Source organism: Antennarius striatus, chromosome 6, assembly GCF_040054535.1.
Source record: "Antennarius striatus isolate MH-2024 chromosome 6, ASM4005453v1, whole genome shotgun sequence".
NCBI classification, from domain to species: Eukaryota; Metazoa; Chordata; class Actinopteri; order Lophiiformes; family Antennariidae; genus Antennarius; species Antennarius striatus.
The window spans coordinates 2,099,628-2,127,500 of NC_090781.1; the positions used below are offsets into that span (position 1 = coordinate 2,099,628).

Below are 27,873 nucleotides of genomic sequence, written 5' to 3' on the forward strand. Positions count from 1 at the left end.
AAGAAAAGAGTCATTTTCAACCTTGTTTTCATGCTCAGGCCCAGTGGTGTGAGAAGTAACGCCTGTCGTTTAATAGGCAGCGAAACCGAATACTGGTATATTTGTATGCTGTTGGGTTTTTAGAGAAAGAAGAATGTTTGAATAGAAAGCAGCAGTGCTATTGGTTGTTATAGATGAAATATTATGCAGTTCCAACTGTCCCTTCATCCTTTTTTTCATCTTTTCTCATCTTTATTTCAATGTTTCTCAATCCTCTAAACTTCATTAACCACCACCGTCCAGCTTCTGTTTCAGATACGAGTCTGTTGCATGTTAGACAGCTGCTGCCCCAGGAAGAAATCAGTCAAAGAACTGTTCTGGACTAAAGATGCTAAACACCTGGTATACCATTTCCTGTTCCAATCAGGGACTAGAACAGACATGATACCCAGAGCGGGACAGGTTTAATTCTGGGACACAGAGGTGAACCTACAAGGACCAACAAATACTTCAGTTGATCACATTATTGAATGGATGATTGGATAATTTCATACATTGGTGAGGAAGAAAGCTAACCACTGAGTTGCTCAAAACATCTTGGTGTTGTTGTTTCTACTTTCAAGGTTTGGGGAAGGAACAGTTTGCTTCCTTAAGTGCAAACTAACCCCTGATCCCAGACGCCAGCATCTGGGTTTTTCTGAGATCTCACCACATCCATCCGTTAAGGGGCAGCAATCTCCAAGAATCTCAAGCTTCCCGCTGCCCATGTAACTCCTCCAGACATTCTCCAGAACCAAGGAGTTCCCAAACTAGCCAACAGCTAAAATCCCTCAGACTCCTCCTGGGCTCTTCTTCCAGTGGGATATACCCCGCACGGCTCCCGGGGGTTATGTCCTAAGATGAAGTCCTCATCTAACCTATGGGGGGAGCCCAGACACCCCACAGTGGAAGCTCATGTCAGCTGGTATTCTGTTCTTTGGGTCCATGTCCAAACTCATGACCATGGGTATGGGTAGGAATGCAGATTTGAAGATACTTTTTGTTGTCAGGGCCGTGAGGACCTCATGTTTTCCTTATTTAACCTTGACAGGAGTAATGTCACCAACCCAGTCTGACATGTTCTAGTCAAATGATCCGGCAGCGATCTTCCACTCAGGAGTGCTTAGGTTGTACTTTCTGTCAGCTGACTGGCAGTGAAAAGGCTTGAGCGGGCTACTCAGAGGTCCTCGGAGCAGGAAATGGAGGTGAGCCTTGGAAAGTCACGACCATGAAATCAGAGACAATAGAATGAAGTCCATCAGTGTTATTCATAGAAACACCATCAGACAGCACACGGTGACGTCATGGTTACTGGTTACATTACTGTTCTTCTCAGCTTGTTTTAGCTTGCTGTAGTGGATTGGTACCAAGTGTTCTGGGTTCTTGATTGGTTCCCAGTGTTATGGGCTCTGGATTTGTTCCCAGTGTTATGGGTTCATGGACTTCTGATAACTTAGTTCCTTGTCCTTGTGGATTCCGGTTGTTGTTAGTTTGATTTATTTCCTGCTGTACTCACCAAGCTCCTTTCTACTTATTTCCAGGATTGGATCCTTACTCTGAACGTCACTGAAACTTCACGTATGGAGGTTTGTTGTTGAAAGATGAACGACTCATCAAGAAAGAAAATCCTCAGGAAGCCAGGACAGATGTGAGGACCGTCAGGACCGCGCCTCATACTCAGTCCCCAGAACGTGAGACAGTAATATATGGAATATTACAGCAGTATATTACTTTTGAATACGCAATATTACAGAAACATATAGTATATCACAGAAATTTATGAGTACAACAGTAATGTACTGTGTATTTCAGTCGTATATAGTGTATTAGTGTAGTATACTAGCCGTGGTGAGGAGGGGTTACAGTTTGGTGGCCTGAGGATTCCATCGCTGCTTTTTGCGGACGATGTGGTCCTGTTTGCGTCATCAGCCTGTGACCTGCAGCGCTCACTGGTCCGGTTTGCAGCCGATTGTGAAGCGGCGGGGATGAGGATTAGCACCTCCAAATCTGAGGCCATGGTCCTCAGCAGGAAACCGGTGGACTGCCTTCTCCGAGTGGGGAATGAGGTCCTTCCACAAGTGAAGGAGTTTAAGTATCTTGGGGTCCTGTTCACGAGTGAGGGAACAATGGAGCGTGAGATTGGACGGAGAATTGGGGCAGCAGGAGCGGTTTTGCAGTCGCTTTACCACACTGTTGTCACAGAGAGGGAGCTAAGCCGAGAGGCAAAGCTCTCCATCTACCGTTCAATCTTCGTTCCTACCCTCACCTATGGTCATGAGCGATGGGTCATGACTGAAAGAACGAGATCGCGGATACAAGTGGTGGAAATGGTCTTTCTCAGGCAGATAGCTGGTGTCTCCCTTAGAGATAAGGTAGAAACACTGCTGTTCACGAGGGGCTCAGAGTAGAGCTGCTGCTCCTTCACGTGGAAAGGAGTCAGCTGAGGTGGTTGGGGCATCTGGTGCGGATGCCTCCGGGACACCTCCCTAGGGAGGTGTTTCTGGTACGTCCAGCTGGGAAGAGACCTCGGGGCAGACCCAGGACCAGGTGGAGGGATTATATCTCAACACTGGCCTGGGAACGCTTTGAGATCCCCCAGTCAGAGCTGGTGGATGTTGGGGGAAAAGGGAAGTTTGGGGCTCCTTGTTGAAGCTGTTGCCCCCGCGACCCGACTACGGATAAGCGGTGGAAGATGGATGGATGGATGGATGGTCCTGGAACGCATTAACCGCAAGGAATGAGGGATCAGTGTACTGTGTTTTATGATAGTATACTATGTATTACAGTAGTATACGTTGTGTTACAGTAGTATACAGTTATTACAGTAATATACGAGTACAACAGTAACATTCAGTGTATTACAGTAGTATACGATGTATTACAGTAATATTATTACAAAAATATATGAGTATAACAGTAATATACCGTGTATTTTGGTAGTATATGATGTAGTATTACAGTAGTGTACAGTATCTTACAGTAATATATGATGTATGGGATATTGCTGTAGTACATGGAGTATTACAGTAATATACAGTCTATTACTATAATATACAGAATATAATAACAGCATTATACGGTGTACAGTGATCCCTTGCTATAACGCGGTTTACTTTTCACGGTTTCGCTACTTCACGGATTTGCATCGTGCATTGTGTTCTGCATTCTGATTGGCTAAAAAGTCACTCCGGTTCTTCTCTACCTGTGCGTCAATAACGTTGCAGTTTAATATGTACACATGTACGTAAAACAGCTTGCCAAATTTGCATTACGTACATGCAAATTCTCTTGCAATTTCGAGTTTCTCTAAAACCCATAATGTCGACAAAACGCTCTGGATCGACAAAAGCACCTGAGGCAGGACCCAAAAGGCAGCGGAAGATGCTACCTATCCCAGATAAAGTTAAACTTCTGGACACACTAAGGGAAGGTAAAAGTTATGCGGCTGTAGGTCGGCATTACGGAATTAATGAATCTTCCATTCTTTCCATAAAGAAGGAAGAAAAAACATAAGGACGACAGCAGCAATAAGTTTTAATAAGGATGCAAAAAGGGTTGCAACTGTCCGCAACAAGACCATAATAAAGATGGAGTCTGCATTAGCTCTGTGGATTAATGACTGCAGGAAAAAAAACATTACAGGTGTACGTTACAGTTCTCCAACATAATCGATGGTGGCATGTCGGTGTATAAGAATCTTTTTGCAAAGAAAAAAAAAGAGCGACAACAACTGCCTATCACTATGTTCTTCTCCTGAACAAACACACCTGCACCGAGGGCTTCAAAAGAAGAAAGCACTGCAGAGTGGAGTCAGGATGCAGCGACTCAGTCTGAGGAGCAGTGAAATACACCTGAGTCACTATTTGTCCGACTGTACTTTGTATTTTTTTCATAATCATTTAAATTTTCTTCCGTATAATCCAATTACTCGGGTCGCGGTGGGCAGTGCTAATCTCCGCAATTTAAAGCCTTCTGTTCACATTGATGATTAAAATTATTATTTGACAGTACAGTACAGAAGTTATTTGTTGAAAAAATGTTTCTAAAGTACTTTTATTTGTGAAGAAAATGTTTGAGCTTTTAAAATGGTTTGTTCTTTCTTTTCAATGTACATAGAGTATTTAATTGTATAATCATTGTAAAAAAAAATAAAGGTTTCTACTTCACGGATTTTGCCTACCACGGGTTCTTTTTGGAACATAACCCCCGCGAAAAACAAGGGATTACTGTATTACAGTAATATACGGCATATAATAGTAATTGTGCGTTACCATAGTATATGGTGTATTACAGTAGTATACGATGTATTACAGTAATATGCAATGTATTACAGTAGTATTCGGTGTATTTCAGTAATTTATGCTGAATTACTGTAATATATGGTGCATTACAGTAATGTACGGTGTATAACAGTAGTATATTGTGTATTACAGTAGTATATGGCGTATAACATTAATATACGCTGAATTGCAGTAGTATACCATGTATTACAGTAATACACGGTGTGTTACTGTAGTACACAAAGTGTTACAGTAATATACATTATATTACAGTAGTATATGGTATTACGGTAGTATACAGTGTATTACAGTAGTATACGGTGTATAACAATAATATACGGAGTATAGCAGTAATATAATGTGTATTACGATAGTATATGGTATGTTACTGTACTATACAGAGTATTACATTAATATACAGTATATTTCAGTAATATATGAAGTATAACATTAATATACAGGTTATGACTTTAATATACGCTAATTTACAAAAGTATACGGTGTATTACGGTAGTATACGGTGAATTACATTAATATTCATTGCATTACAGTAGTATACAGTTTATTACAGTAATATATGGTTTTTTACAGTAGTATACTGTGTATTGCAGTGGTATATTGTGCTTTACAGTAATATACAATGTATTACAGTAATATACTGTGTTTCACAGTAGTATATGGTGCATTACAGAACTAGACGGCAGGGGCGGCAGTGGCGCAGCGGTAGAGCAGATGTGCTGTAGACAGATCGCCCCAACCATTGGCGGATCGAATCCCGCTCTCCTGGCGGGAGTGGGATTCGCCGAGGCGCCCTTGAGCGAGGCACCCTTGAGCGAGGCGCCGTTGAGCGAGGCGCCGTTGAGCGAGGCGCCGTTGAGCGAGGCGCCGTTGAGCGAGGCGCCGTCCCCCTTACAAGCTGCTCAATTGGGGCGCGTTCCTGAAGCCGCTGCCCGTCATTCTGCCTCCCTGTGTGTGTTGTTTGATGTGTGTACTAACGCTAACTGCATGCTTACTGGCCCCCCTGTGTGCTGTGTTTCACGGGGCCTGTGTATACACTAATTGTCATAAACTAACACAAAGAACATGTAAAAATACCTGAGTGACTATGTAATTTTATTAAAATATTAATAAAGTGTACTTCTTCTTCTAAAGTGACCTTCCTTTGAGCATGTTGAGTATCTAGGGATTGATTAAACACTCAAAATGACCAGAAAAAGAGAACTTTGATGTGAAACTTGTATTGTTCTTAGAAATGAAGGCTATTCTGTGTGACATATTGCCAAGAAACTGAAGATTTACAACAGTGGTGTGTCCTACTCCCATCAGAAGGCAGCACTAAGAGGCGCTAACCAGAGTAGGAAGAGAAGTGGAAGGCCTTGCTGCACAACTGAGCAAGAATATAAGATAAGATTAGAGTCTATAGTTTGAGAAATGGACATCTCATCTGGAGCTTCAAAAAGCTAGTGCCAACATCAACAGTGAGGAGGTGACTTCAGGATGCTGCTCTTCAGGACAGAGTGGCAAATAAAAAACCATGTCTGAGACTGAACAATAAAATAAAAAGATAAATATGTGCATAAGAACACAGACATTGGAAGGAATATTGGAAAAAGGTGTTATGGATGGATGAATCCAAGCATGAAGTGTTTGGATCCCACAGAAGAACATTGGTGGGACGCAAAGCAACTGACAAGATGCTGAAAGAGTAATGTGATGGTCTGGGGTTGGTTTGATGCTGGTTGGGATAATGTGATGGTTTGTGGTTGGTTTGGTGCTGGTGGGGTAACATGATGGTTTGTGGTTGGTTTGGTGCTCCAAAGTGTGAAAGGACTATTGAGAAAAGAAGCAGGCAGCTGGTGTTCTGTCTGTAATGGAGGGGCCAGCAGGTCATCAGATCTAAACCCCATTGAGCTGTTGTGGGAGCAGCTTGATCATATGGTAGTCAAGAAGTGTCTATCCAACCAATCCAACTTGTGGGAGCGGCTTCTAGAAGCATGTGATGAAATTTCCCTCAACAAATTGACAGTTAAAACGCCAAAGGTCTGCAATGCTGTAATTACTGCAAATGGAGGATTCTTTGATGAAAGCAAAGTTTGAAGGAAAAAAATTATTATTTCCAATGCAAATCATTATTTCGAACCTTATCAATATCTTGACTATATTATCTACTCATGGCGGTAAAAACAAGTGTGACTTTTCATGGAAAAAACATGGTGACCCCAAACATTTGAACGGTAGTGTAAATAATTATTTGACACACTATTTCAGAGCTGCAGTGCACTTTAAAAAGGAGGAATCTTTTTTCTAGAAGCCTCCAGCTGCCAGCTCCCCTTCAACTTCATCTTTGTCTCTTCACACCTGAATGGTCACAAGGTCCTTCAAACATGGTGGAGATGTCTGTCCCAGTTCAGAATAATGGCTCAGCTCCTCAATAAATGACGGGAATGCACATGCAAAACCTAACAAAAAGGAGAGAGGATGCGACTGGATAGCTGCTCTTATTCACAGTAATCTTCCTCATCATTGATTTGATTCGTAGAAACCTATTGATGCGCATGGACAAACAGAAGCTACACAGACACAAAGGAGCTAGCTGTTTCATCTCTTACCAATGTGTCCGGTCCGTGATGACACATACCTGCAGGGTGACTCACCAACGCAAAGTGGGCCACAGTTCACACAATGACTCATGCTAACTAGGGAGGACACACTAGCTGTCAAGTACACAAAGTTGTTGACAACCACTTGTCTCACCTCTTAACAGCTCCCGTTCTGCTGGGCCTGCTTTGGTCCAGCCTGTTTCATTGACGGTATCCTGAGGACACAGAGTGTCCTGAGAGTCTTTTGGGTTCGGAACAGTTGTGTTGTCTTCCTCTAGGGTTTGATCTCCGTCAACCTCCACACTACCCTGTCCCACCTGGACCAGAGGGATATGTACCAATGCTGTCCTTTGGCACATGGTTGACCTTGACTCCACACAGAACCCCCCAGAGGGCACTGGGGGTAGTCCCTGTTCACACAAGTGGCCACTCAATCATTACATTTGCTGATGACACAACCATCATGGGCCTGATGACCTGGCCCACAGAGGGAGGTGAGGTCACAGCTCTGGCATCTTGTCCTGGACGATAACCTCCTTCTGAATGTCAGCAAAACCAAAGAGCTGACTGCTGATTACAGGAAGAGACAGGGAGGAGCCCACCCCCCCTTCAGGTTCTTCGGGGGCCACATCAGTGAGGACCTGACTTCATGACAAACCTGACAAACCACGGCTTCCCTTCGTTTGAAAACTCAACAAGGACTCCAGGATGGTCTGCAGCTTCTGCAGGTGCACCATAGAAAGGAACCTGACTGGCTGCATCACTACCTGGTACCCGCTGGTTGTCATGGCAGCAGCTGGCTGTCATGGTTTGATGCTGGTCTCCTTAGGGGGCCTCTACACCCAGAGGGGTAGGAAGGCCATCACGATCACTGAAGACCGACACAAACTCTTCTGCCTGAACCCGTCTGGCTGATGGCACCCAGGGTTACACCGAGGGGCCACCTCAGGGGGCAACAAGGACCCTGAATAGCACACACTGAACAACTTGTACAAACAATGACGCTAACTTGTTCATGGTTTATTTTTATTTTATTTGTTTCATTCTAATTTTGTGTTTGTTCCATAAATACTTCCATGAAGTCTTTTTACTTTCAATTATATTAAAGAGACCATGACATCAGAATGTCATTACTGCATGTGTGACTGTTGTGTACAAGACACTAAAGACTGACTGACTGACTGACTGACTGACTGACTGACTGACTGACTGACTGACTGACTGACTGACTGACTGACTGACTGACTGACTGACTGACTGACTGACTGACTGACTGACTGACTGACTGACTGACTGACTGACCTTTGAGTTCATGGTAATAATGAAATCCTCGACGTTGAGCATGTTTATGCTAGCTTTCATACTACGTAGCTACCCCACATTATACATAAGTATAAGGTCAAGCTCCAGGTCAACTGTGCATCATGATGATTTTTTCCTTCCTTATCATTAATACCCATCAAGCTAACCTGAACCATTCACACCTGTTCCCACTTAATTATGTTCACTGAAGACCTCACACAATACTACACCATACTGACCCCACATAAGAACAAAACCATTCTGTCAAGGCTTCATATTTTCCTGAATGTTTATTCCTATATACAGTATATAAATAATAACAACAGTATAATAGTATAGTACTGTATACAGTATATTGGTATAATACTGTTATTTTCTTGGTCTTGGGGTTTTACTGTCCAAAGTGTGTATGTTTTGTCCTGAGTCCTTGTGGGTTCTCTCTGGGTTCTCCTTCTTCCTCCGATCCTCAGAACCATGAAGCTGAGGTGATTTGGTGTGTGTTTGTCCTGTGGCCCTACAATGACCTGGTGTCTCGTCTTTGTGTACCCCACCTCTTGTCCATAGCCAGATGGGATAGGCTCCAGCATACAAATGAAAATCAATAAATTAAAATAATGGTCTTGGAGCCAAACACAAGCCCATGTTCTGATTTTAAATTAAGGATTTGTTTCAATTTCCAACCAAAGCAATTTTTGCCTGAGGTTTAAACAAAATTAACTTCAACAATAAAAAGCTATCAAATACGTCTGCGCAACATTAAAGGTGTAGCCATGGCAATGGGTCAAATGTTGATGCTTTGACTCGGAAACAGGAGGTTATAATGTCTCCAGTGTACAGATATCTTTATGTGTCTAAAAACTGTTTGACGGGTGAAGAGTGGCAAAAACATGCAATCTGAGACGAGTGGAAACACAACATGGCTCTATGGCCCCCTCTGGAGTGCCTCGAGTCAGCAGGTAGGACTATAAGGTTTAACACGTGTATCACATTGAAACGCACCACACCGAGCAGGAAGACCGCTTCCAACCAGGAGCGAACCATGTTCCATTTACTTACAGTGGAACGGAGTAAACTCCTGGTATGTTCCCTGATCACCCTCTGGGTTTATTTACTCAGAGGGAAGATGAGGCCTGAGCTGGACTCGTACTGGGATGAAGACTGGGACGAAGACTACGCTGTGCTATGAGCTCCAACTGTGAGCTAGCAGGATGCCTTCAGGGCAGATCTTTATCTGCTCTCGATAAATCAGGATTCCACTCAGAAGCCAACACAGACTCACACACACACACACACACACACACACACACACACACACACACACACACACACACACACACACACACACACACACTACAGCAAAAACAACAAATTAATCACACTGAATTATTAGTGTGAACAAACTAAAACTTCAAACCGGGTTTAACGGCAGAGACCAGAGACTGTCCTGAACAGCTCAACCGAATCAGGATTAAAGGTACATTCCATGTTTTAATCCATGGAGGATCAGCAGAATGATCTTCTCCAGCCGGTTCTTCTATTCCTATCAGCTACAGAGGAATACGATGTGATTTTGTAAGTGCCCAGCGTTCTGGTTCTGGCTCTGACCTGTGGGTTGTGGAAGTCCAGCTGCTCCCAGGCAGGCTGGCGGTCAGCCGGAGTGTCTCCTGTCCTCACCCACCTGCCAGTGTCCTCCTCAGAGAGTCCACAGCAGACTGGCTGTGTCTGCTTGCAGTGTGTGTGTGTGTGTGTGTGTGTGTGTGTGTGTGTGTGTGTGTGTGTGTGTGTGTGTGTGTGTGTGTGTGTGTGTGTGTGTGTGTGTGTGTGTGTGTGTGTGTGTGTGTCGGCATGTGCATGGACTGGTTTGGGTGTGTATAAATAGCTGGCTGGGGAGGGACAGGGGCTTGCAGGGCAGCTGACTCAACACATTCTAGTCTGCCTGAGTGCTCACAACATGCAGCGGGAAGGAAACACACGACGTTCACGCCGTTTAACCGGTCAGTGAATGGACAGTGGGATGACCCCTGCTGACCTTTGCAACACAGTTTAATAAACTACAACTAATCTGGCGGTCATTTGAACGGCAAGCATGGATGATGTTGTGCACTCAGACTCCCGTGTCATCGTGTTTTAGAATGTTTGTGCTCACACAACATTGAATCTTCACATGCTTGTGAGATACTGCTGCTGTCTATGTGCTTCTGCTCTACAGGTGGGGAAAAGCATAGAAGACAAGAGCCCAGGAGTCAGTGAACACAGCCTGAAAGTCACGTCAGCACTTCAGCTTAACTCAGGACAGAGACTATCTGCCACTCTCTCTGTCCTTCTCCCTCCCTAGCCCTGCCCCTTTTCCACCCAATTGATCAAGGCAGCTGACCGCCTTCCAAAGTCTGTCCCCGCCTACCAGAGTTTAGGTCTGCCCTCCAGAGTCTGGGTCCTGCCCAGAGTTTCTTCCTCAATGAGGGAGTTTTTCCCCGCTGCTGTCTCTTATGTTTGCTCTGGGGGGCTCTGTTGGGTTTACTGTCTGTTAAAGCGCTTTGAAAAGTCTGCTGATGTGATTAAGTACTTTATAAATAAAAGCGGATTGATTGATTGATTGATTGATTGATTGATTGATTGATTGATTGATTGATTGATTGATTGATTGATTGATTGATTGATTGATTGATTGATTGATTGATCGATTGATACCATCTGGAGTCTAGACAAATTTCTTTCAAATATTACAAACTATATCAAACTAAAAAATGACAAAAACAACTAAACTCAAGAACAAGACAAAAACTGCTGGAAAGATTAAGGGAAACTTTTTAGCAGCACGACTTATGATGACAATATTTTGACTTACAAATTGTTTTGTTTTTTTACAGTATATTCAACCGATTCAGTTAATATCCAGTTAATTCTATGTGTCACACAATGACTTTGTTAATCTTCTGTTCACTGTGTGGAAACAACAAATCAATTGATTGTCTCTGCTGCCGGGACATTGATTGATTGCTGCAGGGCTGTTATCTATATTTCCTCATCATATCGTTCCATCGACATGTTGATAGGATGGAGGAGTGCGAGACACCAGATGCAGAGAGTCTACAAGCTCAGGACAACCTTCCTATAGGCAAAGACAAGGTGTGTTACAGGGGAATGGACATTCTGTTATACACCAAACATACACGCAGACGATGATGATAACACCAGGCGTATCGTATTAACATGTTTGGAGAGCTCTGTATTATAAGTTTGATGTTTTTCCACCACAAACCTCATTTAGACAATTAGAGTCAGACGCTGAGTCAAGTGTTTTCAGAGATGACCAAGTTGTTAAAAACATTTTCTTTTTCTTTTACTGGTGTCAAACTTTGGAACAATTTAGACTAGGAACTTAGGAGTCTAGAAACCCTGACTGCCTCTAAAAAAGCATATGAAGAATTGACATTGCAAGGTTACAGAATGGATGGAAATGTTGGTTCACTTTTCAGATGGGTATTGATTGTTATAATCATTACATTGTGTACAGAGTCTGCAAGAACACTGGCTAGGTCAACTTCCTGTTTTAATAATCTATAATACTAACAATCTTGCTGTTACTGTCAACATGCTCAGGGTCACATCTGAGACGACAGACAATATTTGGAATAACAGTCAGTAAATTTAAGATATTGTGATTATATTGACAGAAGTTCACTCAAGGAACTGATGAAGACGTATGCAGACACACACGTCTGTTGGGACTAAATAGACGGTTTAAAACAACAATGGGCCTAAATAAATGTAATGTTAAATTTAATGGATGAATTGGTTGACAACTTATTGTAACTTGTTGATGTTGTAAATGTGATGAAGGTGTAAAGTCTGTAGAAATAACATGTTAAAAAAAAAGGGGCTGCAGCTTTTAGTGTATAGATTCCCAACAATCCCCCTGACCGAGAACTTGAGTACAGTTGACCATCAGACACCTAAAGCAGATCTGAGCCTGGAGGTGAATGTTCCCCTTCTGACCGGTTGTTGGAGGAGAGGAAGAGTGTGAGAGATGCAGGAATGTGTGTATTAATACATTTAGAATAAAAATGTCCTCAGGCTGGCTGGTGTGGACACAATTCAAGGAAGACATGGCAAATACAGAAAACTGTGCTCATGAAAACTATTTCACATTTACTGTATATACACACAGACGGACGGACGGATGGACGGATGGACGGACGGACGGATGTATGGATGTCAGTTAGCTAGCTACTTATTTTAACTAGTTAGTTAGTTATTTAGTTAGTTATTTCTTGGTTAGTTTGTTGGTTGATTGGCTGGTAGGTAGGTAGGTGTAGGTGTACTGTAGTTAGGTAGGCTTCTGGCTGTCCAATCAGATTTTCTCCACATGGAGTAAATTGTTTTGCATCTCTTTATAGTGGGTTAATAAACAGTACGTTTCTTCTTCTTCTACAACAACCTTCTCTAGAACTTGTGCTCCAGACTGGGGGCCGTCTTCTTCTGCATTACTGCCACCAAGTGGCGGGAGGGCAGCTGCATTGCCGGCCGCACATCCAACAGGGGCAACCCAGATTTTTGTGGGGCCTCTAGGGGGCGCTCTTTGCTCAACCACTGACAGAATCACTGGTCTGACCCACCTAGCTGAAAAGAAAGGAATCCAATACTACAAATTAACATTAACCAACTAACATTCCATGTCGCTCCGGGTTCTTTGATAATATTTTATTCTCAAATTTTTTTCATGCCTGTTTTGTGGTTTTGTGAACATTTCTTTTGTGATGTCTGTACAAAAACTGGAGTGGGAAAGATAAAAGATCCTTTCCCCATTTGTGTGATGAATAAAGTGGATTTAATCTCTAATCTAATCTTTAATCTTTAAAAACTTGGATTTGAGATGTGCACGGGAATAAAATAAAAGCAGCAGCACAACAGCGCGTCTGTCACGACAGGGGGGGGGGGGCATCGGGGAAGGGGGCGGGCGGTCAGTTACCATGGCAACTGTGCTGACGTAGTTACGTAGCCCCTCCGCCCGCGCCCTGACGTTTTCCGGCCAAGCCTCCGCAGATGGAAGTAGGTCGGCGTCGTTCGTACAGGAGCCATTGTCGTCTCTGAGCTCTCGAGAGCCGCAGCACGTCCACAACATCTACGGTACCGCCGGAAACGCGTCCTGACCACAGACGGCAGCACAAGTAACGATTCAACACGTAAAACACGCACTTTGTCACGGAACGAAGGACGAACGCCGTCAGCGGAGGTGGACGGACGACCGCTTCTGTTTTCCAGCCCGGGCGGAGGGATCCAGCCGACCTGTGTGGACATCCCCGAGCGGAGACGCGGCCGTGTGACTCCGCACCAGAGTCTAGCTCCTCCGGTCGTTCTTTGCCGTCTGTGTCTTACAGTCCGTACTTGGTCTGTGCTTCGGTCTGTGCCCTCATTTAGATGGCAAGCTTCCCAGACTCTGTAAACGAAAATGATATAGGTGAGTAGGAACGTGTGTGGGCTGGGGCCGTCCGACCGCTGCGCTAGGCGGGGTTCGAGTGCGGGTCCTGTTCGGCTCCGATGTAGCGGGTTAGCATCAACCGGAGCGTTGTTAGCAGGACTGGTGTTGTTACAGCCGTTATAAAACAAAATACTAAACTAGAGCCAGGCTTTATGGCGAGATAAAGAGGGTTTTCACCACCACACGGTGTTGCATCAGCTACACCCGGTCACTGCTAGCGGTCCGCGGATCACTGCTAGCTTACCCTGGAGGTTAGCATTAGCTGAGTCATCGACAAACCCGACTTAACTGAGCCTGACTTGTTGTTGTTGTTTTTTTCCGTTTGTTTTTGTTTTTTTTGGGGGGGGGGGTTCATTACTAACTCAGACCAGCTGTTAACCCGCTGGTAACTAGTCGCTTAGCTTGAAATGCATCTGATTGGTTGGCCCCCGATTGAGACCCCTCCCCACTCTACGGTGTGATTCACAACCTGGATTTAGACATCAACCCCCGTCACGTGGTGCTCACGAGTTCTAGTGTTCATATAAAAACTAAAAAGTTAGTAACATCGGGTCTGATGAGTTTGAGCGTGGGATTGTAGAAATTATAAATTCACTCCAAATTAAGTAAATTGGTGTTTTGGAGAAACTTTAAATATTTGATCTTATTTTTTAATAATGTTTTTTTAATCTTAGCTGTTGCTTTGATAATAATAAAATGTAAAAAAAAAAAAATCTTATTTTTTTACATTTTTGCTATTTGTTGGCAATCCCAGTATTAGGTAAAAAAGTATAAATACATTTTTAAAAATTATCATAGCTATCTGTTTTTATAGGTAGCCTGTTAATCAAAAAAATCGATCAATACAATTGCTGAAAAGCTTGTGTGTATTTCAGTAGTGAATCAGAATCTTTATTTGTCATGTTGACACACGTTTTCACATGAGACGGTACGAAATACCCCTCTGAAGTTCCCAGTTAGCCCGTCGGATAAATAAAGATAAGAAAACAAATAGAAAATTAACTATGTCAGATATATACAGTGTCTGAACAGCAATTTTGTGTACCATGTAACAGATTCAAGTGTGTGTGATAGTATAATTAGTGTGTAATACGCAATACCTTAAATTCCCCTCCACTGCTTTTATTATGTTGCACCGCGAGCCAACCAAATGTCTGTGTTTGTGGCGAGCCCCCTCGTACGTCTGAGTCTAGAGGTTACTGTCGGATGAGAGGAACTGCTTTGGCAGGCAGCCGGGTTGTAAATGTTAATAAGTGTTGTTGTTCATTTCTAGGAAAGGCTAAGTTCATCGGTGAGCTCCTGGTGCCCGTCGCCCCCTTCGATCAGAAGTCTGGACGTGAGGCTTGGACCGTCGCCTTTGCACCCAACGGTTCCTACTTCGCCTGGTCACAGGGGCATCGCATTGTCAGGCTCATTCCCTGGGCACAATGCCTAAAGAACTTGTACGTATATATAAAAACATATATAAATTGGTGTCAAATGAAAGAAGACAGTCACAATGTTGAATATCACAGTAAAATAATTGACAATTTGTGGGTCACACTCAAGGTATCTTGGGTGACAGTTGAAAACAGTTGTGATAATATATTCTGATTGTTCTAATTTGTGGCTTGTATATATGAGATATTGCATTTATAAAATTGTGAAAATGTCATCATGCTACCCACTGCTGTTGTATTATGAAATGTGCTCCACAACTAGCCTGTCACAGATGAAGCGGAGCGAGGCCACTGCTACACCCACACAGCCGTGGTTTTGGTTTACTGGAAATCATTAAACTAAAAATGGAGATTCTCACATGCTTTTATCTTTGTAGTGTTACACTTGACTAAAAAGCAGGAATTTGGCCTGTGACATGCTTTTATAAATGCTTTATATTAACTTCTGCATACTTGTGTGTGTGGGAATCTCTGCTTACATTTGAGATCTGGCAGCAAGAAGCAGCGGCTGCAATCTCTTGAGCAGCCTTCCATTCCTGGCCCTATCAGCACATCTGTCATTGAAATATGTGTAACACAAGAATTCCTGTCTGTAGAGCAGTTTGTTCACGCCAAAAACGAACATGCTGTCATCAGAGTGGACCTCAAATCTGATCAAACGGCAGAAACATCGTCACACATGTGGTAGAAGACACTGTGCTCTGTACACTCGTACTTTTTGTCAGTACTTTTCAAGGACCATTTAATCTCATGAGTCAACAGAAACAAATGAGGCATTAAGAGAAGAAAAATGGATTCATTCTTTTTTATCCTTCTAAATATGATACTTCTTGTTTAAGGTACAAAATTGTCCATAATGAGATTCTATTATATTATTATATTTTAGCATCTAATGTCTTCAAAGTAGTTTTTTCTTTATCTCAGTGAGACTTTTTGTACAGAAATATTAACTTTCACTGTTGGAATACAGACAGACAGATGTTTCTGGCAAATGTCTATTTCAGAATTCAAAGAGAATGATTACAGATTGCAAACGCACCACACTAACCTTTTCAAGGTTTATGTAGAAACAAGTCAACACAACCTTTTGTCTTTCCGTCACTGACACGTTGAGTCGCTTTCTGGCTGTGTGGGGATGTGAACTGAAACCTGACCGCTTTGCTGTTGCGTGTCCTCTGACTTCAGACAATCTTGGCACAGAGCTGAATGTAGACTACAGATGTTTTGCTGCTCCGAACAGATTGAAGAGTGGTTGTTTAAATAGTGAGGGATAATGGAAATGTGTAAAAATGTAAGAGTTTATGAAATTAAGTCAGCAATCATATAAAAGAGGGAAAAATATCCTCCAAATGATTTGAGATTAAATTTATTGATGTATTGTACCTGTCACTTTGAGTCATGTTTGTAAGGGATCAGTCACTGATGTCATGAGGATTTAAACCCGTCTTTTCTGTGTTCTCCTGCTTCAGCTCCCTGGGCCACGGTGGAGAGGTCACCAACGCCTTGAGCCCCCGGCACGTTTCCCGCCAGAACAGCAGCGGAGGCCTTGTGATCCCCACCGCCGGCGAGCCCCGTGAACACACCATCGACTGCGGCGACATCGTCTGGGGTTTGGCCTTCGGCTCCTCCGTGCCGGAGAAGCAGAGCCGCTGCGTGAATATCGAGTGGCACCGGTTCAAGTTCGGTCAGGACCAGCTGCTCCTGGCAACCGGCCTCAACAACGGTCGCATCAAGATCTGGGATGTTTACAGCGGTGAGGACAGATCAGCTGCTGTTTGTAGATCAGTCGTATGTTATAAATAACAGTGATAAATGTTTCGTGTTACATGTTAAGTCAAGCCGTTGGTTTGTTGCAGGCCAGCTGCTGCTGAATCTGATGGATCACACTGATATAGTGAGAGATCTGACCTTTGCCCCTGATGGAAGCCTCATGCTCGTCTCTGCATCCAGAGATAAGACCCTCAGAGTGTGGGACCTCAAAGATGATGGTGTGTACATAAAGGTTTCTCCATTGTTCGAGACGCTGCAGTCTCCTTCCCGACGGCAGTGGGCTGTTGCCCATCATGCACAGCGGTATGGCTTTGCTTGAGCTAAGGAGCTTCCTTGTGTCTTGTAGGTAACATGGTGACGGTCTTGCGGGGGCATCAGCACTGGGTCCACTGCAGCGCCTTCTCTCCTGATTCGTCCATCCTGTGCTCAGTCGGTGCTGGGAAAGCAGTAAGTAAACCAGTTCCTCCCTCCTTACAGTTCTGGTTTATTAGCTGATCAATGTTCACTATCTGGTGATGAGTTCAATCAACCTTCAAAATGAAACTACTCTACTTTCCATTTCCACCTTACTACAAGGTGCTACATGTCAGGCTGAGCTACGTGCTCCAAATTTGTTTGTCTTTTGTTTGCAGTGGAAAAAGGCTTTTGGTGTTCTGACGTTTGCCAGCAGAGCTTTTTGTTTCCTTACTCTGATATAACTAACTGTATACAGAATCAGTACCTCAGATAACACTGAAAAGTAGATGTTGAATTGGGGATAACACAACTATACTCACATGAGCAAACAAATCTTAGTGTTTCTTGTTAGGTTCACACATTCAACTTTCCTTTTCATAATGTTTTAATGAGACATGCAGGACCTCTAAAGCCAAGTGGTTCACATGAAGCACAGATTTGCAGCTGTAGATCATTTGTGGTGATTATGGTAGCACCTTGGTTGGGCTGTGTGTGTCCCTACAGTGTGTGTCTTGCTCTTCCTGTCACAGGTGGTGGCAGAGCTCAGTGTGTGATTGGTTTTGAACGGGCGCTGCGCTGACATTTTGAGCAGCCGGTGTAAACCAGGGATGCCCACAGGCCGGGCTAGAGCAGTATGGCCCCCGACCCGCAGGGTCGACCTGTACGTAGGTGCTGCTCCGTGTTTGTCTATCTCTGCTGTTGTAGTTCCTCTTATTTATTTTGATTTCACTTTGAAAATAACTTTTTTTAACAGGTTCTTAAATAACCCAGGAAACTGCAGATGATCTGTGGCTTTTGCTAAGAAATACAGTGTTTTTATTGTTGAGAGCAACAGTGGAGCAATCATAAGAAATGCCGTGTGCTGAACAACATGGCGTAGAAGCCCTCACAGCAACTTGCTAAAGCTTATAGGAAACACTGGGAAAACACTCCACTTTCAAAATTACGGCAATTGGTCCAGTCAGTTACCAAAAGCTCTCAGAGCGTCGCTAAAAGACACAGTGGTGCGGTGGGCGATCTGTAAATCAATGCATACGCCTTATTTCCATTCAGCTTTGTTAACGTGAAACCCAGTCTGTTAGAAGCAAAAGGTTACCACAGATGATTACTGTCTATCTGTGTGTGTGAGTGTGTGTGTACACTGTATGTGTGTGTGCTTGTATGCATTTGTGTTCTTTGCCAGAGGTGTCAACCCTTTGGCCATAAAATATTCTTTTCTCTTGCAGTATCTGTCTCTCTTCGTAGGCTTCTGCCGGAGGTGCGAGCCTATTGTAAACACAGTGAACTAAAAGTGAAAGGGGAAACCAGTGGAGTAACATTATGTTACCTTAAGTTACTACTGTTTATTTTCTCTTCCTTTCTCTAGACTTTTATGTTAAAGTAATGGAAGTTTGCTCTACTATTTGTTTAATATTGTATAAACATAGAGTATGTACAAATGTTCATTATCATGTAGTTAAGTAGAACATAGAGATAATGAAATGTTAGCCTTGCTACTTGTAGCATGTCTGTGTTCAACCTTTAAAGGTTTCAAAGCTTAATGACATACAACTTGAGACGTCTGTATTTCATTTTAATTATTAATTAATTTAATGTGTAAATGCATATAGTAAAATTCTTATATAGAATATTTAAATATAAAAAGACAAATAGTCAGAGTCCTGTACTGTCATTCCATTCATTCTAACGTTCCTGTCTTGGTGTTGCAGGTGTTCCTATGGAACATGGATAAGTACACGTTAATCGGGAAGCTGGAGGGTCACCACAATGATGTGGTGTCGTGTGAGTTCTCACCAGATGGGGCGATGTTGGCCACCGCCTCCTACGACACCCGGGTCATCGTGTGGGACCACCACAAGGCCACTATCCTCCTGGAGCTGGGGTAGGAGCATCAAACACACATTTGGGGAGGTGGGCGTCAGGCCACCCACCGACCAACAGTAGCCTGCTAGCAACCTTAGTGAGTAAAGATCAGGATTAGTATTGGGATCAGGACAAGAACAGGGTTAGGATCAGGACCAGATCAGGATCATAATCAGGACCAGAGTAGGATTAGGATCAGGATCAGGACCAGAGTAGGATCATAACCAGGACCAGAACAGGATTAGGATCGGTACCAGAACAGCTGTCAGTCAGTATGATGTCACGCCATGAGCTCCATTACGTCCCTCAGAGCATCAGTGACCACTGGTCATGTGTTTGAGTGACAGTGGGGGAGTTGTTTTACTCGTAGTTAAAGTCAGAATCTCAGGTTGTACTAACAGGAATTTAACCCTTTCTCGTCTCCATGCAGCCACCTTTTCCCCCCTCCTTCACCCATTTTTGCTGGAGGGGCAAATGACCGCTGGGTTCGCTCTGTGAGCTTCTGCTCTGATGGCCGACATATCGCCAGCATTACTGACGACCGGTAAGACACGACGGGGAAAAACCCCCTGATTCCGGATCAGTCATACGTGTGATCCCGGTGCTCGCGCGTGTTCCGTTTAGACAAGGAACTGACAGGAAGTCAATGAATGACAGGAAATCGGTTTCCTCTCTTCAGGCTGGTTCGTTTCTGGAGCATCGAGGAACGAGCCCCCCAGGCCACTGCCTCCCTCGCTAATGGCCTCTGCTGTGCCTTCTCTGCTGAAGGAAGTGTCCTTGCTGCCGGGTAAGACGCATTCACGCCGCGGCCCACTTCCTGTGTGGAGGTGGGCGTGGACGTTCTCTTCCTGTGGTGGCGGTAGAGCGTTCTGAGCTGTGATTGGTTGCGTTCCAGGACCCGTGATGGGAGCGTCTACTTCTGGGAGTGTCCTCACAGCATCGCCAGCCTGCAGCACATGTGTCGGATGGCGCTGCGTCGGGTGATGCCCACTCAGCGCGTGGAGGCCCTGCCCATCCCCACGCCACTGCGCGACTACCTGACCTATAAGGTGTTCTAGCCGAGCGGCGACGCCCCCAACAGAACCCGTTTCCAGGGACAATAGCGTATCAGACTCCAGGTTCCTCTGATGTTAACACCCCCCCTCCCAGCAGCAGAACATTGCTGCTTCTCTACATATTTATTTTACAAGTGCGACTCCAGAGCACCTCTGAGGTCACTCGATTTCCTCCCGCTGTGGCCTCAGCTTCTTCACCTTCAGGACAAGATAGAACCTCTCCCCACCCCCCCACCCCGGCTCAAAGTATTCATCGTCAATATTATCACCAGTTAGAACGGATCGTTTTCTACACACTTTTATATTTTGTTGTATGTGATCGTTAAGCTGCAGCCCAGAGCAGGGGTCATCCTGCAACGTGGGACGACATCATCGTCTCCATCATCATCACCATCATCATCGTCATCATCATCCTGGTTCTGTGAAGTCCACCCAGATCATCACCTTGTTCAGCTTCCCCCAAACACAATAACTGTCTCTTGAAGACGCGTCAGCCGTGTGCTGCTCCCCTGAACCTACCAACCACAACCGACGCCGTCCCGCTCCTCATCCATCATCAGGCATTGCTCCATGTGACGTGTTTTCAGTTGGCGAGTCGACGAACTGGAGCAGCTGGTGGACGCGCCACAGGGTGTAGCACCAGCAGCTAGCGTTAACCAGTAGCTAGCGTTCACCGGTCCAGAACCATGACTGACCTTTAACCTCCAGCTTGACCTGATGGTAGCTGTGCTGGTCCAGTATTTTTGTGAGCTAGCGACTTAAATAAAAGCCAAAGAGGTGCCGCCGTCCTCCGTTGGTCCACCAGAACGTGGAACATCCAGCTGCTTCTGTCCGGTGGAGTAAAGGGTCCGGTTGGACTGGGGGACGTTCAGGTTCCCTGTCAGCCCTTCGGTTCTTGATTGGTTTCCAGGAAGTCACTGGAATTGGGTTTTTAAGTAGAACCAGAATCATTTGACGGTATTGACTTCATCAATATTTCTGATTCTGTGCGTCCCCCTTGTTAAAACGCTCCTGATGTTAAGGTTACGCCAACCATCGGGGGGGGCAGGTGGTCCTGTCCTCGGGAGAGTTATCTCTTGAGCAGGACAGCGGCTCACTTCCTGTCCCAGAGCGTTAGCGGTTAGCCATCATCTGTTGGCCACCTCCCCAGCAGGGGGCGCTGTTGTTCCCGGCAGCCGTGTTGTGCTGAGGACGCCACAGACGTGATGTCGTCGCGTCGCCTCAGGTTCAAGAGTTCATCGGTTTACAGAGCCGTCTGTCAGTATCTCAGCCTTTCCAGTTGGATTGTGGGTAACTGACGGTCAGCAGGTTGGATTTGATTGTCGTTGGTTCTTCACAACAGAAACACCATAGGAGTCCTATCCTACCCCACTAATGCCCCACCTGTGGGGCAGGATAACCAGTGTTCAATGCTATCTGTGTGTGAACTTGTCCAGAAGCCTGTTGCTGTCCGTGTGTGTTTGTGTTTTATCACTTGTTTCACTTCCTCTGTGTTTTTTTTTTATTGTGTTCTCCTGTCTAAATATGAACGTGTGTGTCCCCCCCCTACTGTTTCGGCCGGTGGGCCAACACTGCCCTCGTGTGGTTTAGTGGAAACAACCCCAAAGCGACCGAACGTCTGCTAGAAACTTGTCACAGGAACGCCTTCATCAAACTGTTCAAGACAGCTTCCTGTTGTGATTGTTCACCACAACCCCACACACACTCACACACACTCACACACACTCACACACACGCAGGTAGTAGTCGACTGAAGACGAGGATGTGAAGAAGGGACGCTCCTTCAGTATTCTGTTCCTGATGTGTGCAGAGCAATAAGTTCTGCTTGTTGATGCCAAAGGTTCTCCTGAGGTTCAGTGAGCGGTGGAACGTTCTGGTTCTCCTGAGGACGAACCGTGGCTCCTGCCTCGGAGATGCAGTGTGAAGCAGAAATATATCAAATATATGAATGTATATTATCTCCTAATTGTGTGTGTGTTCAGTTTCAATAAAGGTTTTTGACAAAATGTTCGCTATTTGCGATCACTCTTCAGTGATTTGTGTGTGTGTGCTTCCTGGGCGGCGGCAGCCGTGATGACATTGCACAGACGTCACCTGCAGCGCGGTATAAATCAGACGTGGAGGCCTAGTAGGTTGTAAATGAATGGAGGAGACACTCCGGACATGTCGCCAGTGTGTTTCTGGAGGTGGGAGAACCCGGAGAGAACCCATGCAGTCACAGGGAGAACATACAAACTGCACATAGGACTCCAACCCAGAACCTTCTAGCTGTGAGACGACAGCGCCACCCACTGGGTCACCGTGCTGCTGCAAGACTGACTGGAACGAAAAAGAAATTGACTTTATTAGAACAGACTGGACTGCGCTGGACAGGTCAGCAGCTCCGTCCACCAGGATTCGTGTGTTTTTGGCCTACATGTACTGTATGAAAATATATGTAGAGGGAACATGAGAACGTCCCCATTAAAGGATTATTGAAGGAACTTACTTCTCCAGTGTGTCTGCTTCCAACACTAAGACCCTCCCTGCAGTATCTTGTTAGTTAGTCCATGGTGAACCCTTGAGTCCATCAAGACCAGCAAACCTCAAAGGACTGGTGTGTTTCTCTAGTTCCACCAGTAGGGGGCGACAACGTCTCATAATGTTCACCTTCAAAGGAATGCTGAGTCACTAAAAGTATTTAGAACCAGAACGACTCGGATATCAGAACCAAAATATTTATGTGAGTTATATAATTCCTTTTAGGGTTTCACCATTCATTTCATTTCTTCATTTATTTGGATTTCTTTTTGTCTTCGTGCCGGGGGGGTGGAATGAACCATGTGTCCGTAGAAAACATGAGGGTCACGTCTTCATGATATATCATCGTAATTATAAAACACAGCAGAGAAAAAAAACTACATTACTATTGTAATGTGTGTGTGTGTGTGTGTGTGTGTGTGTGTGTATCAGTGATGGGTCGTGCATTTCACACTTAGGCCGTCAGTGATGTTCTATTACCGTATTTTCCGCACTATAAAGCTCCGTTAAAAGCCTTTAATTTTCTCAAAAACCGACAGTGCGCCTTATATATGAAAAACATTTTTAAAAAAGGGGCCATTCATGGAAGATGAGTTCTCAGATTAGTTCTCAGCTGTAACCTCAACCCCAGAATACACAAGTCTAAGCTGCCCCCCCCCCTTAAATAAATGTTATGTTCTTAAAATGAGACGTAGCATTTCCTGTAATGTGAGTGACGGTGTGTTCACGCATCGTGACTTTACCTCATCGCGGATTTTTAGTAGGTTACGTGATACCATTCAAGCATTCTATTGGTTTACAGCATCCAGAAGTGTGCTACGTTCCATGAGTCTCGGAACGCAGCGCAATTCCATGTGACAGAAAAGTGTTTCAAGCAGTTTGTCAGAGTGTGGGAAAAGGTAATACAGAAGGAAGGTGGTTTAATATCAGTACGGGGAGGGTTCAGAAACCTTTAAATTACCGCAAATAATAAGATAGCTTGTCGCGGAATTCGTTATTTGCGTGTGAACGAGGGCGCACTGTGTTGTTCTTCTCTGACTTAAAACACAAAATCAATCTAAATGAAATGTGTTGTGTGACATCTCAATCATGATCATTCCTGAACCGGTGACTGGATTCCCCTCAAGCTCAAAGGCTGCCAACCGCCACAACTCTCTGAACGACTGGAATTTGTCTCCGACTGTTCACCATGTGTGTTGTTTCATTACCTCAATGACTCAAAGTCATGTGTCGCTATGAGTCCCGGAGAAAACACAACTGACTGAAACGCCCCAAAGCGACTCTGCCAGGCCCCCCCGCTGCAGAGAACAACGGCTCAGCACAGTCTGTTCCAAACATGTCTTCACCTCCACAAGACAATATTCTGCTGTAGTTCTGAAAGCATGAGGACCTGAATATTCCATGTGAACAAAAATGAAACAAACCCTGAATTTGCCAGACCACCAGGGGCATGAAAACCGTTCATGTTCTGCATAAATGCCCCCGGGGAATGTCAGGAATGCATGCACACGTTCTGTCGTCCAAAGGAGCTACTTGTTCCCAGTTGTTCTGATGGGACCCACCCCACCCCCCCTGAAGTGCCAGGGGCTATTATTCCTTCCACACGAAGAAGCGATCTTTCCCACAATGCCTGTAGCACGTGCACACGGACCGGCGTGCTGACGCAGTGACGCTGGCACACGGATGGACGGATGCAGGTCCAGACATGAACCTCCCCAGCGTGTGGAGTCTTTGGTTGGTGCCACAGCGCTACGTCTGCTGCACACTTCAAGTGATGATGTCATGATGTAATACTATTATTATCTGTCTGAATTACAGACAATAATGTTCAGCATCTGAATTTCCGCTGAGCTGAATCCGCCTCAGAAACATGGATCAGGACATCCGTCAAACCGACTGATGTCACGTGACATAGCAACCCCTCCATATAGTTATTGCTTCTAGTTCCATGTATTTCTATCCTAACCTGATACTTCTTGTTCCTTTCTGTCTGTGGACAAGTGCTGTCATGTGTCTCCATCTCCTCCTACATCACAACACCTGAGGCAAGAAGGAAGAGCTCCTGTATGTACAGGATGGATGGATGATTGGATGTATGTATGCATGGATGGATGGATGAATGAATGGATGGATATGCAACACTCGCAACTTCACCTCACCGTGGATTTTTACTAGGTAGTCACGTGATACAGTACGAGCATTCTATTGGCTGACATAATCCAGCAGTGCGCTACGTTCCGTGAGTCTTGGATTTGCGTGAGACACAGAAGTGTTTTAAACAGTCTATCAGAGTGTTTTAAAGGTAATACGGATAGAAGGTGGTTTAATATCAGTATGGGGGGGGGGTTCATAAACGTTTAAATTACCATAAATAATAAGATAAATAGTTTGTCGCTATATCTCGGAATTTGTGACTCGCGTGTGGTTCCTGGAACACATTAACTGCTAGTAACAAGTGAATACTGTATCAACAACACTATCTCAGAGGGAGCTCCTACCGGCCCACGGTTCAGGCAATGCTCCGTTTCTCTGGACATGGTTCAGGATCACAGCTCCTTGTTTCGAGGCGGCGCAGAGAAACTTGTTGCTGAGTGGAGAATAACAGGCGGTGAACTTTAAACCCATCAGCTGACGCAGATAAAGCTGCTTTATGGGAGCCTGACTCAACACAGAAACACTACACCTTACATTCATAGACCTCTACACCAGTAATAATCATGGCATCTGGAACATGCAGGGTTTTTCTGTTTGTACTTGATTCTAACCTTAATAACTTTATCTGGATAAGAAAGGTCAAGAGCACGAGTCCAGGTTGGGTTTAGAGGGCTCTGAGAAGTCTCTCAGAGACAGGTGAACAGAGTTAGCGGTGGGTGGTTCCTCCACAGAGAAACTGCTTGGGCAGTGAGACAGAGGGTGAGACAGAGGGTGAGACAGAGGGTGAGACAGAGCGACTGGTAAAGCCAGGTTAACCTGAGGAATGTCAGCACATAACAGGTTGTTGTAGTGGGAGGGAAAGGGGGAGGGACGCCAGCGGCAGAGCAACAGTCGACTGCAACCACTGCAGTTCAGCTGCCGGCGTTGGTCCTGACAGAAGACCAGTTAGGATCCTCTACGTGTGACCTCACCTGGACTGCACCTGCTATTCGGATTACCTGACCCCTGGACGTCTGTTCTCAGCATGGATCTGCTCCTGGACTCTGGCTAAAGAGAAGCGTCCTCCCAGTTTGAAGCCAAACTGAAGCCTCCTTTCTACCGTTTCTTTTATTTTGTAAAGAACCAGGAATCATTTACTATGTCTGTGGCTGCCTTGTTCAGAGGCAAGTGGGGCCACAAGACTCAGGAAACCCCAGCCAAGCCTCCTGCACCTGTTGTCCAGCCCAGCCACGAGGAGGAAGAGGACGAGGATGACTCCAAAGTCGGCTTCAGCAGAGAGCCCATCCGTAGGAACTCCCGCTTCTACAGGTCAATGAGGAAGAAGAGGCTGGCCGCGTCGGAGCAAAATGAAGGCAAGCGCTTCACTATCTGCTGTGTGTCAGGGCTCAGGTCTGGTGGGGGGGGGGTATCATTCAGGGACCCACGTCTTTATGAAGCCATCATTAATACGCTGATGACGCTCCACTACATTGGTATTGAAAGAGGAACAAAGGCTTGGTTGCAATAATCTTAGAAGAATTCTGCATGAATAGAAGTTGAGGAACTAGTTCTGTTTGAGCAGCACAATAGTATGAGTAATTACCTCTACTTACCAAAGGTCAGCTCAGACCTCATGATTTACAAGTTTCTCTTCTAATCCAATAACAGGCGAGTGGACTTGGTGCACCTCCAGCAATTTCTAGAAGCTAAACAGCAAATGTTGACTTAGGTTAGTTGATTGTCATATTATTCTGAACATCATCCTCTGCAGACGTGCCATATCCACTAAATCAAACGATCACCTGAGCTCAGGTACAAGGATGAGGTGAAAACGTGACGCACAAATACACAGCTTCAGTCTGGAAACAGAACAATGACGTCAGAGAGAACATCGTTCACGTCCAGAGACAGAACTGAAGATAACTGACGGAAAATCTCGCCTTCCTTCGCTTCAGTGTGGCTGATCTGACCGTCCTTCCATCATCTTCTACTAGAACATGATGGAAGGATGGAACCTGGATGGAACCCACAAACAATGCACAGGAAGGAATTGAACTGAGAACCTTCTTGCTGTGGGGCGATATCACGCCCCCCCGCCCCCACTGTGTCACCATGCTGCCTGAATTTAACCATTCATTAATTTACTTGACTTTACATGAGTTGTTTCTCTATATTGTTTTATATTGTTTACACTAACATGTAAAAGTAAACGTGTGTGTAGAACACTCTGAACAGGTTCCTGCACACAGGTGTGTGTTTTTACACACCTGACAGCAGCTTCTGTGTGTCGTCACACCACAACACCCGACTAACGGCCACATGTCACATATTTCCTTCTTTTAGGACAGCTGGCCTGCAGTGATCTGTACAGGAAATGACCTTTGACCTTTACATTTCCCTAGGGGGTAGATGGGATGTGACCGTTCACACTCACACACAGTGTGGGCTCAGTGGGCTGCAGTGTGTCTGGTTCCATTCCCAGCTCAACCACCCACATGTCAGCATCCCTGAACTCAACCCAAACTGCTCGTTGTGATTGGTCAGCGCTCATATAGAGAAGGTGGTTGCTGGTTCACATCCCAGCAACCACCTGGGGTGTGTCGGGGTGATGATGGGTCGTGACCCAGAGCCTTGAGTGTCCTCTGAAGGTCCAGTTTCCACTCATGAAGTTCATGACTGATAAAGATCAGCTGTTCTTCATGTCCTGATGGTTCCTCCTGGAGAAACAGTCAAGAGAACCCGTAATGTCTCCAAAACCTCAGTGTCTGATGAAGCTGGTGAGAACGTTTCTGAGAAGGTCTTCTTACGTTTTCCCCCCTATCAAAACGTCCAGGTTTCACCAGGCTTGTGGTTGAAACCTGGACGTTGATCTCGTTGTGATGGTCTTCAAGGAGCCACATGTTCACGTCTCATCCGTCGCTATAGCGTTCTATGCCCACGTCAACATGAACTGTGTGA

At 44.9% G+C, this 27,873-nt stretch overlaps 2 protein-coding genes across 2 annotated transcripts in view; both read left to right on the top strand.

Annotated features, from left to right (window-relative positions):
* The first annotated feature begins 13,234 nt into the window (after window positions 1-13,234).
* Window positions 13,235-22,624, top strand: wsb1 (WD repeat and SOCS box containing 1). The gene is made up of 9 exons (XM_068317269.1): window positions 13,235-13,658; window positions 14,953-15,121; window positions 16,588-16,871; window positions 16,975-17,106; window positions 17,235-17,335; window positions 19,054-19,226; window positions 19,638-19,751; window positions 19,887-19,994; window positions 20,103-22,624. The coding sequence occupies exons 1-9, from the start codon at window positions 13,619-13,621 to the stop codon at window positions 20,263-20,265; spliced, it is 1,284 nt and encodes a 427-aa protein (XP_068173370.1). The 5' UTR covers window positions 13,235-13,618; the 3' UTR covers window positions 20,266-22,624.
* A 3,238-nt stretch (window positions 22,625-25,862) lies between these two features.
* The window catches only part of ngef (neuronal guanine nucleotide exchange factor), a 21,517-nt gene continuing 19,506 nt past the window's right edge, over window positions 25,863-27,873 (top strand). Inside the window, exon 1 of the mRNA XM_068318315.1 lies at window positions 25,863-26,288. Within this exon, the coding sequence (XP_068174416.1) occupies window positions 26,075-26,288 (214 nt within the window). The 5' untranslated portion in view covers window positions 25,863-26,074. The remainder of the gene's footprint in view (window positions 26,289-27,873) is intronic.

Bases quoted from the DNA above. Each gene is read 5' to 3' on its own strand.
- wsb1 (XM_068317269.1), top strand. From the start codon at position 13,619: ATGGCAAGCTTCCCAGACTCTGTAAACGAAAATGATATAG. The intron at 13,659-14,952 runs GTGAGTAGGAAC...GTTCATTTCTAG, and splicing joins TGTAAACGAAAATGATATAG to GAAAGGCTAAGTTCATCGGT. The intron at 17,336-19,053 runs GTAAGTAAACCA...TTGGTGTTGCAG, and splicing joins CAGTCGGTGCTGGGAAAGCA to GTGTTCCTATGGAACATGGA.